The sequence below is a fragment of the Ostrea edulis genome, chromosome 3 (genome assembly GCF_947568905.1).
Source record: "Ostrea edulis chromosome 3, xbOstEdul1.1, whole genome shotgun sequence".
In the NCBI taxonomy this organism is placed as follows: domain Eukaryota; kingdom Metazoa; phylum Mollusca; class Bivalvia; order Ostreida; family Ostreidae; genus Ostrea; species Ostrea edulis.
Window position 1 is genome coordinate 44,089,055 of NC_079166.1, and position 18,854 is coordinate 44,107,908.

General features: G+C 35.9%; 3 protein-coding genes and 1 non-coding gene across 8 annotated transcripts in view; 2 read left to right on the forward strand and 2 right to left on the reverse strand.

Annotated features, from left to right (window-relative positions):
- LOC125677368 (activating signal cointegrator 1 complex subunit 3-like) overlaps positions 1-254 on the reverse strand; it is a 129,765-nt gene extending 129,511 nt beyond the window's left edge. Inside the window, exon 1 of one of the 2 annotated variants that reach the window (XM_048915399.2) lies at positions 92-254. The gene's annotated coding sequence lies outside the window, so the exon portion shown is untranslated. The remainder of the gene's footprint in view (positions 1-91) is intronic. The other variant, XM_048915400.2, reaches the window with a different exon arrangement.
- A 48-nt stretch (positions 255-302) lies between these two features.
- Positions 303-376, forward strand: Trnan-guu (transfer RNA asparagine (anticodon GUU)). The gene has a single exon. It is a non-coding gene; the product is annotated as a tRNA-Asn (tRNA).
- Positions 377-3,578: 3,202 nt separating this feature from the next.
- LOC125673757 (polycomb protein eed-B-like) overlaps positions 3,579-18,854 on the reverse strand; it is a 40,183-nt gene continuing 24,907 nt past the window's right edge. For 3 of the 4 annotated variants that reach the window (XM_048910528.2, XM_048910529.2, XM_048910530.2), the window contains exons 9-12: positions 18,525-18,630; positions 14,392-14,550; positions 6,648-6,721; positions 3,579-4,731 (exon numbers count right to left, since the gene is read on the reverse strand). In XM_048910528.2, the coding sequence (XP_048766485.2) occupies positions 4,605-4,731; positions 6,648-6,721; positions 14,392-14,550; positions 18,525-18,630 (466 nt within the window). In that variant the 3' untranslated portion in view covers positions 3,579-4,604. Of the gene's footprint in view, positions 4,732-6,647; positions 6,722-6,800; positions 6,821-14,391; positions 14,551-18,524; positions 18,631-18,854 lie in introns of those variants that run through there. The other variant, XM_056157895.1, reaches the window with a different exon arrangement.
- Positions 7,700-14,360, forward strand: LOC125673755 (toll-like receptor 4). Its single transcript, XM_048910526.2, has 2 exons — positions 7,700-9,023; positions 12,211-14,360. The coding sequence occupies exons 1-2, from the start codon at positions 8,001-8,003 to the stop codon at positions 14,101-14,103; spliced, it is 2,916 nt and encodes a 971-aa protein (XP_048766483.1). The 5' UTR covers positions 7,700-8,000; the 3' UTR covers positions 14,104-14,360.

The following is an 18,854-nucleotide window of genomic DNA, read 5'->3' on the forward strand; positions in this document are numbered from 1 at the left end:
AACAATACTGTCGTGTTTTTAGCCTGATCTGGATCATGCCTGACATTGGACTTCTTTGTACCGTTGTTGAAGGATACATTGCAATACATACCTTACCAGTGTTACTTTATGGTTCTGTTTTCTTCAGTTCAATAGTGAGGATAAAATCCTTCTTGATATGTTTTCATCATTTTCACGTGTATTTCAACTCAACATCTTGCACAACCTGGACACCTGCAGAAAACCGGAAGTAGTACGAATCAAGTTCGGGGAAACGCTTGTATATTGATATGTTTTATTATTAAACCTTCACCAACATCAACGTCTCTGTGGCGCAATCGGTTAGCGCGTTCGGCTGTTAACCGAAAGGTTGGTGGTTCGAGCCCACCCAGGGACGCTTAACTTTTTCTCATCCCTTTATTTCGTGGATCATTCAAGTTGAACTACAGATGAGACCACAATCACATATTCAAGGTTTACAACAGAAACGATATGATAAAAAAATTTATGTCTTCCTGTAAACATTCACCCACACTAACATTTTAAATATCTAAATTTAAAAAATGTCTTTCTGTAAACAAAATATTGTTGATATTTAAAACGCCAAGTGCCTGTGGTTTTTCCCTAACTTTTGTGAGTTAGTCTAAAATCAATCTGACCCCAGTGTGGAATTCATGAGCAATTTTTAACTATTCAACCACAATATGATAAAGAACAGGGGGAAAAGACAAATGCTTATCACAGTATATGAAAGGTGAATATTATAACAAACAGCAATCAATCTCATAACTCGTATAAGGAATACAAAACAAAGAGTTGGGTAAACACGGACTCCTGGACACACCAGAGGTGGGATCAGGTGCCCAGGAGGAGTATAAGCATTCCCCTGTCAGAAGTTTGTTCAGTTTATCGTGTCCGACTCCTGAAAAATTCAGCTGTTAGACATGCAGACAGGAAAGAAACAAGAGATGTTTGTAAAACATGCATGCCCCCATGGTGCAAAATTGAAAAGGGTTATACACATGCATAATTTGATTGATACTAGTATAACCAATTCGAAATATTGAGCAGACAATATCTTCCAATGTCAGGAGTGGATTGACCAAATGACCTAAAAATCAATGGGGGTCCTTATGCTGTACCAGGTTTGGTGTCAATCAAGCAAAGAATTATTAAAATATAGGAGACAATATATTATTATGTCCAGTTTAACCATTGACCTTTGACTGTGTGACCTCAAAATCAATACGGGTCATATTCTCCTGAAGATGTACCAGTGTACCAAATTTGATATCTGTCAAGCAAAAGGTTCTCAAGATATTGAGCGAACAGTATATTCCTATGTCCAGTTTGACCCTTGACCATGTGACCTCAAAGTCAATAGGGGTCATCTACTTCTTGGGATGTACCAGTGTACCAAGTTTGATATCTGTTAAGCAAAGGGTTCTCAAGATATTGAGCAGATAGTGTCTTCCTATGTCCAGAGTAGATTGACCCTTGACCTTTTGACCGGAAAAACAATAGGTGTCCTCTTCTACTCATAACCAAGCCACATATGAAATATCTTTACGATCAAGTGAATGGTTCTTAAGATATTGAGCGGACAACATGTGGTCTACCAATAGACTGACTGGTGCAAACCAATATGTCCCTCTTCTTTGAAGGGGGGCATAAATATGTAAATTCATGTTATCTTTTACTATGCTCACGTAAAACATAATTCATGTATAGATAAAAAAGTTATTCTTTCTTCTTCTGTTGTACAGCAAAATGCTAGAAAATATTCCGGCTTGAAAAAAAGTCATTATATATGTGAGGGCGACAAATTTTACCCTTCAAAAGAAGGTTGTTGGGGTGGGTGTGTTGTTGTTGTTGTTGTGTGACAATAGCCATATCACATATCATACACCATTACTGTACCAGGTAGATCTACATATTACGTAGCTATATGTATGTTTATGTAAATTTTGTATCACATCCCTTCTGGAACACCTCAAAGATTTCCTGCTTTTGATAAAAATCAGTCTGTTCACTATGACACTGGGGTTAGAACTGGGGTTTCTGGTCTATATTTCATCATATATTTTATTAATTAAGGTCTTCCGTAACAACGGAAGACCTTCTACTGATTGTGCTGGTTAAGATTATTCTTATTATTCTTTTTTTTCCTTCTTTTTCCTAGACGCTAACTTTGAAGCTTCATATCTCACTCATTTCTGCATGGATTTTGCTCAAATTTTCAGGGTTTATAAACTTTACAGAACAATTTTAAAAGCAATTTATTTGATTTGTATGTATAAATAATTCAAACTCGATGAATTATTCTCTTCAGTCTGAATATTATGCTATCATAATTTTGTTGTATGACAAAATATTGGTAACAGCTTTAAACCTTTATTGTATGTCCTGAGCCATAAATTTCATAAATTTAAATAGTAATTTTTTTCTTCATTATTGGGACTGAAAAGTTATGTCACACAGCTCCGAAGGAAGACCTCTCGTTGCTTTGCAACGAGCTTTGCTCTAGTTCTCTATATATTTCTATTTTTTTTCAAATTCTCTATATATTTCTCATTTGTTCTTATTCTCTATATATTATTATTTCTAATATTTTTCTGATTCTCTATATATTTCTAATATTTTTCTAATTCTCTACATATTTCTAATATTTTTTCTAATTCTCTATATATTTCTAATTCTTTCTAATCCTCTATATATTTCTAATTTTAGAAGTGTATATTTTCCTACATTTTTGGTAGCAGATGATGTCTTTACATAAACCAATATGTAAATATACCAAAGCAAAATAGCATCTACTTCAAAATATTTTGGGGTTTAAAGGTGATAAAAGCTGGTTGCATTTATACGAAAAACAGGGGGCCAAAGGTATAAGAACACAACTATGTCAATAGTTTAGAAAGAAAAACTGGCTCAATTTTTTTGTGACAATAAATTCACACCATCACAATTAGCTTGGCATGAGTCTATCTTCAATTCAAAATTCCTCAGCCTGTTTAACTTTAACTGAGCCCCACCCATGTTCTAATTCATCACATCAAGAAATAAACACACCCTCTCAAAATGATGACAGAAATCAACAAATAGTAACTCAACTACACGACGTCACACAATCGAGGAACTCTCACAAAATCATGACAGAAATCAACAAATAGTAACTCAACTATACAATATCACAATCGAGGAACTCTCACAAAATCATGACAGAAATCAATAGTATAGTAACTCAACTACATGACATCACACAATCGAGGAACTCTTACAAAATCATGACAGAAATCAACAAATAGTAACTCAACTATACAATATCACAATCAAGGAACTCTCACAAAATCATGACAGAAATCAACAAATAGTAACTCAACTACATGACGTCACACAATCGAGGAACTCTCACAAAATCATGACAGAAATCAACAAATAGTAACTCAACTACATGACGTCACACAATCGGGGAACTCTCACAAAATCATGACAGAAATCAACAAATACAAATGTAGTAACTCAACTATACAATATCACAATCGAGGAACTCTCGCAAAATGGCCTGTTCATTTAGAAGTATATATAAGTAATGAATAACCAATCTAAAAACTTTATTAGAAGTAAACATATGAACACATCATGAGAATGCACATGTAAATTAATTTGGTTCTAGTATTTAACTTCAGATCAAGACTCTATTGAATACCAAGGGGTATCCACTCATGAGAATCTTCCACAATTTTTCAGTGTTAGTCTCCAGTTTTGACTTTGTTTGAAAACTTTACTGCGATATGAAGAGAGGCAGCACATAATCAAATCTACTGAGAAGATTTCATTTTTGAAAATATATGAGGGCATGAACTGCAACACTTCTCACCGGCATACTTTTCATGAAGCGCTATGCTGGCACGAAGCATCACAATCAATTCCCTTATTTAATACTCGTATTTCTTAATTATACCCTCTTCTCAAATTGCAGTTTTCAATATCAACCCAAGAACCCAATATCATGTTGAAATTTATTTCTTATATCTACATTCTACTTTCATTTCTGTTGGAATTCCCAGTCGTTAAAATAGATGTGCTATAATTATCAAGTACCAGTAGTTTTGTATCCATATTCATATTGTTTACAAATGCAGTGCATTCATGAGGAAATGTTTATCATTACAATTTGTAAAGATATCAAAGGCAAAAACATTTCAGATGTAAATATTATTCTTTATCTACTATTCAATTCTTTAAATTCCAAAACAGAATAAACCACAACAGTGGCACCATTTTACATCTATCTGTTTTGAGCAGCACTCAAAATAAGAAAGTATTCTAGCTGTTCTGTTCTGCCAACCAAATTAATCAGCTATCAAAAACAAAACATAAGAAACTTGCACATGACAATTAAAATATATAGCTAACATTTATTTCATATCATTTATGTCTGAACAAAAAATCAAACTCAGAAACTAACATCAGATCAGATTTTTAAAAATCTCCCATCTTAAAAAAAAATCCACTTTCAGTCATGCTTCTGTTTTCAAATCCAGTCTTTCTTCAACTGCATGGATGCATTGTAACATGCCTGTTTTTGTCATGGGTCCATGAATCTAATTACAAGTCACGGTTCACTTGACCCGGTCCCACCTCCAGATTGTTGCATTGTCAGAGACCGCCAACAATGTGCTGCCGTCGCGGGTGAAGGAAATTTGACGTATTGGAGTGTAACACTTGGGATGGGTTAAAATGATTGGTCTGCAATAATATACAAAATCAAAACACAAGAATTTCTGAACCTGCATTATTTTCAAGAACAATATTTCATGTCCTTACTCGTTTGATAGAAAACTGTGATTGATGCCTGTAAAATTCCCTCTGTGGAATCAACCAATGTTACCAAAACTTGGTATAATTTCCCCCAAGTTAACCACAAAATAGATGATCCATCAAACTTAAAATTATATCAGTTTGGATTAATTCATTATGATTTTAAAATGATAATAAACAAGAGGGCCATGGGCCACACTGCTCACCTGAGTCACCTTGGCTCATATCTAAAGATTTTTCCTATACATTCGCATGTAAAACTTTGATCCCTATTGTGGCCCCAACCTACTCCCGGGGACCATGATTTTCATAAACTTGAATCTGCACTATGTTAGGAAGCTTTCAAGTAAACATGAACTTTTCTGGCCCAGTGACTTTTCAGAAGATTTTTAATGATTTTCCCTATATATTTGTATGTAAAATTTTGACCCCCTACATTGGCACCATCCTACCCCTTGGGACCATGATATTTACAAACTTGAATCTGCACTATGTCAGGAAGCTTTTGTGCAAATGTAAACTTCTTTGGCCCAAGGGTTCTTAAGGAGAAAAATTTTAAATATTTTTTTTCTATTTATTAGTTATGTAAAACTTTGATCCCTACTATGGCTCCATCCTAGCCCCAGGGGTCATGAGTTTAATAAATTTGAATCTGCACTATGTCAGAAAGCTTTCATATTAATCTCAGCTTTTCTGGCTCAGTGGTTCTTGAGAAGAAGATTTTTAAAGATTTTCCCTATATATTTGTATGTAAAACTATGAGCCCCTAATGTCGCCTAACTTACCCCCTGGGGCCATGATTTTAACAAACTTGAATTCTGCACTATGTCAGGAAGCTTTCATGTAAATTTCTGCTTTTCTGGCCCAGTAGTTTTTGAGAAGAAGATTTTTAAAGATTTTTCCTATATATTTGTATGTAAAACTTTGATCCCCTATTGTGGCCCCATCCTACCCCAGGGGACATGATTTTAAAAAACTTGAATCTGTACTATGTCAGGAAGCTTTCATGTAAATTTCAACTCTTCTGGCCCAGTGGTTCTTGAGAAGAAGATTTTTAAAGATTTTCCCTATATATTTGTATGTAAAACTATGAGCCCCTATTGCTGCCTCATCTTACCCGAGGGGGCCATGATTTGAACAAACTTGAATCTGCACTATGTCAGGAAGCTTTCATGTAAATTTCCACTTTCCTGGCCAAGTAGTTTTTGAGAAGAAGACTTTTTAAAGATTTTCCCTATATATTTGTATGTAAAACTTTGATCCCCTATTGTGGCCCTATCCTACCCCCGGGGGCCATGATTTTAACAAACTGGAAACTGTACTATGTCAGGAAGCTTTCATGTAAATATAAGCTTTTCTGGCTTAGTGGTTCTTGAGAAGAAGATTTTTATAGAATTTTCCTATATATCTGTATGTAAAACTTTGATCCCCTATTGTGGCCCCATCCCACCCCCAGGGGCCATGATGTTAATACACTTGAATCTGTACTATGTATGGAAGCTTTCATGTAAATTTCAGCTCTTCTGGCACAGTGGTTCTTGAGAAGATTTTTAAATGACCCCACCCTATTTTTGCATTTTTGTGATTATCTCCCCTTTGAAGGGGGCAAGGTCCTTCATTTGAACAAACTTGAAAGCCCTTCACTCAAGGATGCTTTTGGCCAAGTTTGGTTGAAATTGGCCAAGTGGTTCTGGAAATGAAGTCGAAAATGTAAAAAGTTTACAGACAGACGGACGGACAGACGGACAACAGGCGATCAGAAAAGCTCACTTGAGCTTTCTGCTCAGGTGAGCTAAAACAGATGGTTTTTTATCCATTCAAGCATTATGAATATTTAGACTTACTTTGATTGAGTTGGGTCCTCAAGGTCCAGATCCCAAACATACACCTTGCCAATCTGATTTCCCAAGGCCAGCACCTGACGATAAAATAAAACATAAAGTCACTGATTTAGTTCTGAGGTGAGCATCTGACCATAAAAGAATATGTAAACTCACTAAAGTCCCAAGGCCAGCACCTGAATAAAATAAAACGTAAAGTTCCTGATTTAGTTCTAAGGTCAGCACCTAACCATAAAAGAATATATAAACTAACTGAAGCCCAAAGGCCAGCAGTGACCAAAAAACAATATTTTAACTTACTGAACAAGATTGCCGATAAAACAATGCATATTACTTATCAAAGTCCTAAGCTTAAGGCTAGCACCTGATGATAAAACTATGTATATTTATCATGGACCAAAGGCTAGTATACTCATCAAAGGCTCACATAAAACACCTAAATCAACAAATAAACTTAGACTCACATGAAGCACCTGAACTCAGTACATAAACTTATCACATAAAGCACCTAAATCAACATATAAACTTAGACTCACATGAAGCACCTGAACTCAGTACATAAACTTATCACATTAAAGTACCTGATGTAAAACAGAAATGACTACATGACAACCTTTTTTGGCCACTGTAAAAACCCAAATTATAAATCTTCACAGAAAGACAAAATCTTATCTTAATTGAAAAAGAGGTCATTTCAAATACAATCTAACGTAATTTGTCACCAACATTTATGGACATTTGGAGTACAAGACATCAGCAGTGATTTAATCAGTCTATGGGGTCAAATACAAATTGTTGTGAATGTTTTCCTTTCAGAAAATAGAGCAGATTTGGACAACCAAAATGAAATGCAATTAATCTACATTATAAATTCATATTTTACATCAGCACCTTTCCTGTGTGATAACTCTATTAGGAGAGAGTGCAGTAGATGTAACCCAATCCCTCAGAGAATAAATTGACCACATTTAAGATATGCAGAGACACAGTGATGTGTAAGACACTTAATCTCATTAGATATACAGTTATTAGTGTTATCTGTTAGCCTCTAATTAAATCTGGGGAGGAAACTCTGGCATAATCAGCGAAAGTTTTATTTTGGGATATTCTGAGGGTGATACTGACCAGTTTTACTGTGTAAAGAACGTTTATGATGAAGAATCTTTTTCTCCATTGAGGACTGAATTAAGATGTTGATAACAAAGAAACAAAGAGTCAAATGGCTAGACCAGTAATCAGCTCTGTATGATAAGCCGTGGAAAAATTATTCTCTAGTTTTATAAGAATGTGAGAGGCGGAACAATTCAGTGAACTTTCATTTTTTCTAACCCTGTAAATGAATTTTTAATTATTGCAATGGCTTTGTGTGAAGATGTCAAGTTGGTTATATGTGTCGGTGTTCTAGTGATCTGGACAGTTCCCTTCACTCTGGGATGTATGCAGGAATGTGAATGTGACAACAACACTGTCTCCTGTACCCACATTTTCACCTTCAGTGCCTTTACATTTCCGCCCAAAATTACCAGACTCGGTATAACAGAGAGTTACGTGGGACCGCAGTTACAAACACCATTCTCCCCATACATGGAATTAGAGGAGCTCTTCTTATCAAATAATGGACTTCATGTACTGGGTGGAGATATATTTAATTTTCTAAGAAGGCTGAAGTACCTTGACCTTAGTTACAATCGACTGGTACGACTTGACCATCACATTTTTCAACATCTCTCATCTCTACAAGTTTTGGATCTCAGTCACAACGACTTCTTTCTAATGCCTGATATTCCATTCAGGTATCTTATCAACCTAAGAGTTTTCAACATAAGTTTCAACCAATTACAGAACCCTAAACTAGGACTAAGATTTCAGGTCATGAACTTGCTAAATGTCCTTGACCTCTCAGGAAATAACTTTACTACTCTTGGGAAAGACACATTTGAAATGACACGAGGATGGTCAGATCAAGTTCCAAAACACGTCAACCTGTCTTACTGTGCAATATCAGTTATAGAACCCGACACTTTTCGTTATCCTGTCAGAATGGAACATCTGTCACTTGCAGGGAATCCTGGGATAGGTGTGGAAAATCTCACAGACATGTTTAACTCCTCCAACTTTGAACAACTCAAACATCTGGATATTTCAAATATGAACTTAACTAATGTCACAGATCTTATCCCAATATTGAGCAAATCCTCTCTGTCGGAATTAAAATTAGCCATGAACAATCTCCAGGAAATCCCTTTAGCCATGAGGGATTACCTCCGCCGTCTGACTTTGTTGGATATCAGCTACAACCAACTGGACAAGTTGTCCAATTCTGTGACTGAAATTGGTGGGCTTCTTCATTTAGACGCTTCACACAACATGATCACTCAGGTAAATCCATTAAGACAAATATCCAGTCCTGCACATTTTTTAGGCCTCTAAGATTCAAAATGCAGTGGGGGCATATTATTTTAGGTCTGTCTGTCTCTTTGTATGCAACTTTATCTTGGGATATAAACAAAATAAAGATGTCATACCTGATGAACTGACAGGTTCAAGTCAAAGCAATGTGATTATATATATATATATATATATATATATATATTATATATAGGTCGAGGTCACATACCGTATTGCAGGTTTGTTTTTTGGGGTTTTTTTTTGTGTGTGGTGATAATTATGGCTTATTTTAGTAGTTTCATACAATGCTACCATCTTTAATAGTTAAATTTTCACCCAAATGCTTCGGCAATCATAGTACATAGATAAGATAAGTTTATTTCAATTTTGGGCCCAGAGGGCATACCTATAAGACAGTTTATAAAGAAGGAAATTCAAAAAAGAAAGAAAGTTTACAACATTAACTACAGGTTACATAGACTGCAAACTGCATGTGGATGCAGCATGTTGGGGAAACAAGTACATACATATATGAATTGTATATATCATGTACATATCTTTGCAAGAAAGATAACTCTGTACAGCAGGTTTTCTTTATGTGAAAGGTACATATATATAAAATACTTTTCAGTATGTGAGGTTGACACGAGGCTCATGGGCCACATCAAATACCTGAGTCACCTTGGCCCTGCTGTTGTTCAGTTATTGTGATTTTTAAAAGATTTTTTGCAATCTTTATTCCTATGAAATATTTTCACCCCACATTGTGGCTCCAACCTAGCCGTAAAGGGTCATGATATAACCATGATACACGGTCAAAATTCATGGTATGAAAATTAAGATCTTGCCAAAAGAAATCTATTCATACAAAATATGAAAGCCCTGTCATAAACAGTTCAGGAGATTTTGCCTAAATTAAGTTTTGTTAAAAAGAGGTTAAACTCCAAGGTCAAGATTACACAAGTTTAAGGAGGTTTGTCACAAGGAATGCATACATCAAAAGATATATCGCTCACCATTCAAAGTTATGAGGAAGGTTAAAGTTTCGAAATTTGGGTCAAACTCAAAGGTCATAAGGTCAAACATGACATCAAATGAAATCTCTTGCCTTAAGGAATGTATATACAAAATATGAAAACCTTACCTTAAATAGTTCAGGAGTCAGGAGATATTGCCTAGGTTAAGTTTTCTTAAAAGTAGGTCAAACTCAAAGTTCAAAAACTTTGGTACCAAAATAAAGGTATTGTTGCAAGAAATACACATATGACATACGAAAGCCCTATTACTCATTATTCAAAAGTTATGAGCAAGGTTCACATTTCTGACAGACAAGACAAAAACAATATGCCCCCCCCTCCCCCAAAACTTTAGTCACTTTAGGAACATTTGTATTTTGATGATTTAGTGTCACCCTGCTAATCTTGAAATGAATTTGTTTCAATTGGTTTCCTGTAAATTTCCATATAAAACTTTGATCTCCTATTATGGCCCCACCTTACCCCTGGGCCTCGGTTGTAAAAAACAAGAATTTGCATTACCTGATAATGCTTGCATAATACTATGAGTAACCATGGCCTTTTTAAAAGATGTGTCCCAATATATTCCCATATAAAACTTTGATCCCTAAACTTGAATCTGAATGGGAATGCTTGCATATTTTAGATATGAGTAATCATGGCCTTGTTGTTCTTGAGAAGAACATTTTTAAAAGATTTATCCTATATATCCCCATGTAATACTTTGATTCTTTATTGTGGCCCCACCCTACCCCTGGGGGCCATGATTTGAACGAACTTGAAGATGTAAGGAAGGTAAGGAAGCTTTCATGCAAATAATTTCAACTTTTCTGGCCCAGTGGTTCTTGAGAAGAAGATATTTAAATGACCACACCTTATTTTTGCCTATTTTTGATTATCTCCCCTTTGGAATAAGCATGACCCTTCAAATGAAAGAAAATGAATCCATTTTTCCCCAAGGATGATTTGTGCTAAGTTTGAATCTGGAGAAGAAGATGAAAATGTGAAAAATTAATGATGACACCTTACAAATTTTGATCACAAAAGCTCACTGTAAGCCTTTGGCTCAGGTGAGCTAATAAACTAAATGTACTGGTGGTTTTTCAAGTTGTTTCTGATGACAGTAAAACGTTTCACAGACACAATATCAACAATAAACTGATTAACATATTTTATGTTTTGAAACTCCTTGTCTGCCAAAATATATTCTGCTAAAATTATTTGTATGCCTATGAGCTATAAAATTGCTATATTTTAATGCCAGAGAAGAAAAATCAACAAGAGGTCCATGGATCACATCGCTCACATGAGTCACCTTGACTCATATTTAAAGATTTTTCCTATATATTCGCAAGTAAAACTTTGACCCCCTATTGTGGCCCCAACCTAATCCCAGGGACCATGAATTTTACAAACTTGAATCTGCACTACGTCAGGAAGCTTTCAAGTAAATCTCAGCTTTTCTAGCTTAGTGGTTCTTGAGAATAAAATTTTTAAAGATATTTCCTATATATTTGTATGTAAAACTTTGATCCCATATTATGGCCCTATCCTACCCCCAGGGGCCATGATTTTAACAAACTTGCATCTGCACTATGTCAGAAAACTTTCATGTAAATTTCAGCTCTTCTGGCCCAGTGGTTCTTGAGAAGAAGATTTTTAAATGACCCCACCCTATTTTTGCATTTTTGTGATTATCTCCCCTTTGAAGGGGACATGGTCCTTCATTTGAACAAACTTGAAAGTCTTTTACCCAAGGATGCTTTTGGCCAAGTTTGGTTATAATTGGCCCAGTGGTTATAATAGAAGTATTACGAGAAGAAGTCAAAAATGTAAAAAGTTTACAAACAGACGGACGGACAGGCAACATGCGATCAGAAAAGTTCACTTGAGCTTTCAGCTCAGGTGAGCTAAAATCACAATACAGTATCTAGGTTAAGGTTAAACTTGTCATAATTGAACTTGCACATGGTCCTTGGCATTGAGTTTCAGTAGCACATCTTGCTAACAGAGCTCTGTATCAAACTAGTTTTCAAAAGCACCTGGTAATTTACATGAAATGTTGCTAACATTTCTTTATTTTTTCCATGTGTTTGTAGATGATTATGGATTATGAGCAGTTTTTCTATTTCTGGAATTCTTTATAAATTTGTTCCTTGCAGATAGATGAAACTTTCCAACAACACATGACAAACCTCCAGACCCTAAGACTATCTCACAATAAACTTGGAGACCACACAGTGACAAACTGTGTATCACTGCGGCTCCTGGACCTCAGCTTCAACATCATGACACAGTTCCAGGCACCCAGCACCCTGGAAAATCTTCAGGACTTGCTGGTGGCTGGAAACAAGATCACCAACATCTCCTCTATGCCCGGACTTCACAACTTAAGGACATTTGACATCAGCGGCAACAGTTTGTCAAAGCTCCCAGGATTCTTGCTCCTAGACTCTAAAAAGATTGTCCATACAAACTTCAGCTCCAACAAGATATCTATTGTCAATCATCAAACCTTTCGTCCAAAGTCACCTGATGTTATTGATCTCTCCAAAAACAAGCTGGTCAAGTTGTGGAATGCTGGCTGGAAGACTGCCAAATCTATAGATCTCCATGGTAACTTGATCAGTGAAATGGATGACCAATCATTTTATGCTTTGTACGAATTGAAAGAGTTAGATCTGAGTCGAAATAATCTTAGTCGCCTCAATCCAGCTGTGTTTGTCTTCTTGAGTGACCTGTTAATTCTCCAGTTACAACATAACCATCTATCTAACGATGTCGAGCTCTACAGTGCCACACAGTCTCTGCCGCAGATGACCAGCATTGATCTCAGTCACAATAAATTCAGATACATGATGGAAGGAACATTTAACGCCTGTCCAAACTTACAAAAGATCACCATGAGTGATAATCCAATCCACACTCTTCATGCCTCTGCTTTCTCTCTGCTGGAGAAGCTACAGGAAGTGGACTTTTCTAACAGCAGCTTTACATGTGGATGTGAACTGATCAGTTTTCAAGAATGGATGATAGACACAAAGGTCAGAATCATCCACCATTCAAACAGCAGTTATCAGTGCAAGTCCCCCCTCCACAGGCTAGGAATGGATGTGAGAAATTATAGAATGAGTGACTTTGAATGTGATGAGACTCTGGTCTATGTAACTGTGTTTTCCTCAATCGGAGCAGGCGTTATGGTGATAGGACTCATTGCTGCCCTGATCTACTACTATTGCTGCAAGAAGAGAAGGAAGAATTCCAAGAAAGTGTTCAAACCCATCATGAATGGTAGCATTCCTCTGAAAGAGGAAAAGAGAAAAAGAGGCATTCCAATAGAAATTCTGAAGAACGCAGACGCCAGTGAGGTAGAGAGACTCCTCAAGGCTGAATATCGAAGAAAGAGAGAACCCGAGACCACAACAAAATCCAAAGAGAGCTTAAAAAGACAGAAAAATAAGAAGAGCCTTAAAGAAAGCAGGATCACAAGAGATATGATCAGATACCCAGCAGCCCAGCGTGACGGGATGACATCATCAAGGATTAGAGTCAACCGTTACATGGACAGACGGGATTACTACAGGCCAGTGCCTTCACACCCCATGTCCAATCCCTATATATATAACTGCAGTAAGAGCCAGGCAGATCTTTATCAACCTTCAAGGAGGCCTCAAATTTATGGACATCGAGAGAGACATAGAACCCCATATTACCCTGCTCAAAATGGGGACATAATTCGCCGACCTCGACCTAGATACAGTCAGAGCATGCCAGACATGTTAAACAGAGTTCAGACCCTCCCTAAGCCACACCCCCCACGGGAGCCTCATTATATTACTCGGGATCAAAGAACTGGTGGAAGTTCTTATGATGTGAGGCTCTTTAAGGATCCAGCTTACAGACCATGGGCGGATCAAGGGAGGTGGGAGGATGGCAGAAGAGGATTTATAGCTCCAGAACTACCACCAGAGCCCCCTACAGTGCATTCTGGATATTACACAATATCTGCCAAAACAGCTGACAGAGGAAGTGGAAATAGAACACAGTGGATTTAAGTGTAGCATCTAATATTTCTTTCCATATATCGTTTTCAAGTTTTACATTTTTTAAAACAAACTGAAATTGTTTCTTTTCTTTTTGTATAATGCAGATTTAAAACTGAATGCAGCATACATGTATATAATACAAACATATTAATGTAGAAGATGATAGAATACACACATCCTTTAAATCTGCACAAATCTATGTAAATCCCCATGTTCTACATGACCCACATATATGTAATGTTGTCATAAACGTCTTCAACATGAAACTCTGATTTTTTATTTGAGGATATTACAAACCTTTTGCCAGAAATCCAGTCCAAATCTCATGTACCAGATGTCGCAGTCCTTGTAGTCAAAGCGATGGAGAACAGACACATTACTATCACTCAGCTTCAGGGCATAGTTAGGATCTGAGAGAGGACCGGGCTTCCAACAGATGATGCAGTTTTCACATGACTACAAAACAAGCACTGAATCAACCTTCAGTCAAAATCTACTAAAACAAAGGCAGTCTTAAGATGACAGTCATCCCAATGTGGTTGTGAAACTAAATTATAACTCCGTTGCAAATGCTTAAAGAGATAGTAAAGCTCATTTTGGTGAAAAAAAATTCTTACCCCAAATCATCTTATTCCTTCCTAATATGATTTAAAAAGATATATGAATGATATTTTTCAACATTGAAACGACTGCATGTTTGTCAAAAGTTATGCTAGGAGCCAACTTGTAAAGCAGATTGATCTTTGTCCAGGAAGCAAAAATTCAAGGGACATAATTTGAAGATTATAATTGTTTTAAAGAGCTAGAGCCACGAACGGTCAAAATCGGCCTGTATTTTTATGAAAAATTATCTGAAACTTAACAAACAAATATTGCACTAAATATTGTCAATATACATCGTAGTAAATATATTCATATCAAAATGTTAATTCTGTGACGTCATAACTGTGCCGTTGATGTCATAACACGTGACGTTTGCACATTTTTCTCTAAAAATGACAAATTTTGGAACTTTGATTCAAAATTTCAGTTTGGCCACATTCAACGAACAAATTAAAAATTCTGACATGGGTAAAGAAATGAAAACTGAACAAATAAATGTTGGATTTAATTTGTTCGATGAAAGTGGCCATACGTAAATTTCTTGTTTTAGGTCTTTCACAAACATAATTTATGCATCGAATGATGATAGTTTCTCATTTCAAAAATAGACGTGTCCTTATAAAACATTATGAAATGATAGATTTTCACATAGGACCTCAAAGCATATATCCCAATTATTTTGAAAAGTTTTATGTACATGTATGATCGAGGAATGAAATATAGATTTCGGATGATCATCGTCGAATTATCTGATGACAATAATCAGTTCAACATTGATATTTGGACAGTGTATGCCTTTGCTTTTAGGTCCAATTTATCTCAAATGTTGAATATGCTAATAAAATAATTAATAGACACCAATTATCTTCTTGTGTTCTTTTTATTTTGCCGATACATTGATGTTTAACTGTCACATAAATGTAAACATGAAAGCGCAATACAATCATAGGGAGATAATTCGATTAACATAGCATTTGTATTGAGCTTATTTTACTACGAGCTATAACGTAAACTATGACGATATTTGGACAATGAGTTGTCTGAATACACAATATTTTTCTGTATAAAACTTTTCGTGGTTGTAATCTTGCTCATATCGAAATAAATTAAATAGTTGTTGGTATAATTTATAAAATCAAAACCGTAAACGGACCGCATTCAGCGGCACGAATATTTTAAAACAACAATTCCTCCAGAATTCCAGAGTTAATAGGTAAGTGATTACAGTTTGTTTCCTAGAATTATTATTTAACGACTTGGCTTTATATAAACATATAATAGTGCGATGGGGCGATACTGCGATGACGCGATGGTACGATGATGATGATGCGATAACGCGATACCGCTATAAAAGCATCGCTACATCATCATCGTGCCATTGCGCCAGCGGCATCGCGTTATCGCATCATCGCCATCGTACCATCGCGTCATCGCAGTATCGCTCCATCGCATCATCGGTATCGCATTATCGCGCCATTGTACCATCTTCATCGCGTCATCGTCATCGCGCCATCGTCATCGCATTATCGCGTCATCGCACCATCGACCCAAACCTCGATGGTGCGATAGTGAACTACGTGGCCCTATCCGGATTCCATAGTGAACAGACGGTTTGCTGATTCCCAAAATTTCTTCGATCTCTCGTGCGGTCCGACGTCTTTTTTCCCCGAATAGCGTCATCAGTTCGCTGGATATTTGCATCTAACTGTCGCACGATATATCATAATTCATTTAAATATTCCGTCATACTGATAAGCATTTTCCAGGTATATAAATGAATATCTAAACAAAATTCCTCTATAAAAATACAGTGTCAGAAATAAAATGAACAAAGTGTGGGTTTTTTTTTTTCAGCGATTGTAATTTCTTTTCGATTATATTAAATCCCCATTTTTTGATTATATTTTTTTTTTAACACTGCGCCGCTTTATGGTTCCCTATAATGAAAAACCTGAATTTTTCCTATTCAATGTCAATTAATATTAAAAATTTTTTTACATATTTTTTTATCGAAAACTGTTCGCTCTTCATGTTGTGAAAGTTTAATTTCTCAGTGACGTTAGATTATTGAAAAACGCCGCTTGTCCACGGAATTTTGAGACAACCCTCGTACATGTTAATGACGTTAACGTCTGCCGACGTAACGTTATACAAAAACAACTTTCCAAGTAACCCTTTCCATCAAAGGAAGCAATATCATGCTATATTTTATTTTTTCCTGAAGTACATTGTCATAAGATTCAATTTGGACAATTTCATTAAATTCAAAGAATGGGCCGATTTTGACCTTTCGTGGCTCTAGCTCTTTGAGGAGAACTGAAGATAAATGCAGAAAATTGTTATTCATAAATATGACTTGTTACGAGTCATTTGCACAGAATTAATTTCTTCAAAAAATTTGAACAAAATGACCTTTACTATCCCTTTAAGGCTTTTTATTTTGAAATACTTCTAATAGCATATTTTATCTTTAAATCAGGGATTATATTTAATTAAAATCACAGGGGTTAAACCCGTTTTGGACCCAAACTCTGTGATACCATAAATATAGAAAGGGGTCTAACTCTGAACCAGATAAAAAAAACTCACCACTCGCTTAAAATGCCTAAAAAAAAATCTTAAACTAGGTATGCTATGCATAATTTGCCATTTTCTTGCATAGATTAATGTTTTAACTACTTGCATGCCAAATTTCAAGCCACAGGTTCTTAAAATAACAAAGATATGCATCATCATTCTCTCGATTTCACTTGTTTATTTTTATTAGGACATTTACCGGTCCAGGTCACAGAGTTGTTTCTCGCCTATGACAGCAGCGAAATTCAGACTAGTGTGGAGGATTTCGGACTTGCCAATTAAAATTTCACATCAATTATACGCTACTTACTTCCTCATACTTTACTAATGTTCTTCGTGTTGACGTTACACGACTTATTTTTTCCTCAGCATTATCAACTGTTGACAAGATCTGCCATTTTAATGAAAGCACTAAATACCCGATGTACTTAAAATTTTAAATACCTTAGAATTGATAAAAACATTATTCTTGTGATATTGCAACTAGAGAAGGAAATTGAACATTGATTTTTGGCTTCCTTAATTTTTGTTTTTATTTATTTTATTTCATTTAGATTATTTTTACCCATTTTCCCCTTCCTTAAAGTTTTTAGGTATTTCGGGTCTTTAGTGCGTTTCTAAAAATGGCAGTTAGAGTCAGGAGTTGATGTTTTGTAAAATAAGTGACCCAGATACGGCGAACATAGAGAACTTTATTAAAGTATGAGGAAGCAAGTAGCGTATAATTGATATGAAATTTTAATTGACAGGTCCGAAATCCTCCACACTAGTCTGAATTTCGCTGCTGTCATAGGTGAGAAATGACTCCATGACCTGGACCGGTAAATGTTCTAGTAAAAATAAACAAGTGAAATCCAGAGAACAATGACATATCTTTGTTATTTTAAGAACCTGTGGCTTGAGATTTGGCATGCAAGTAGTAAAAACATTAATCTATGCAAGGAAAATGACATATTATGCATAGCTTACCTAGCTTAAGATTTGATTTTCTAGGCATTTGAAGCGAGTGGTTAGTTTTTTTATCTGGGTAAGAGTTAGACCTCTTTCTATATTTATGGTATCACAGAGTTTGGGCCCAAAACGGGCTTAGCCCATGTATAAAATAGGTCACAATAGAACATTAAATATTTTCCCTTCCTGCTGGTTTGCACTGGTCTTCACACGCCAAAGTTTCTGATTCACTTGATGAGAGTAGTAGATTGGAAACTGGCTAGCAAAGATGGTTGAAGTTAAGAGTTATTTTATCTTACCTTTGAGAGTATAAAATTTCCGAACCATCGTACACAGTCCACGTAATTTCTATGGATGTCTCTGGTGGAGAAATCTGGGAAATGTTGGGCTACTGTTGGGAATGGTCTGTAGCAAAAACAAAGACCAGTATGAAACTTGACGTGTCATTGTTGGAGACATCAACAGTCTACTAACATCTCTGGCTGTGTTACAATCTAATTACGCAAAAAGAGGGCATTCTAAAGGGTACCTGTAAAGTGCGAAACGAAACGAAATCTACCGAAACGAAACGAAATCTACCGAAACGAAACGAAACCCACCGAAACAAAACGAAACCCACCGAAACGAAA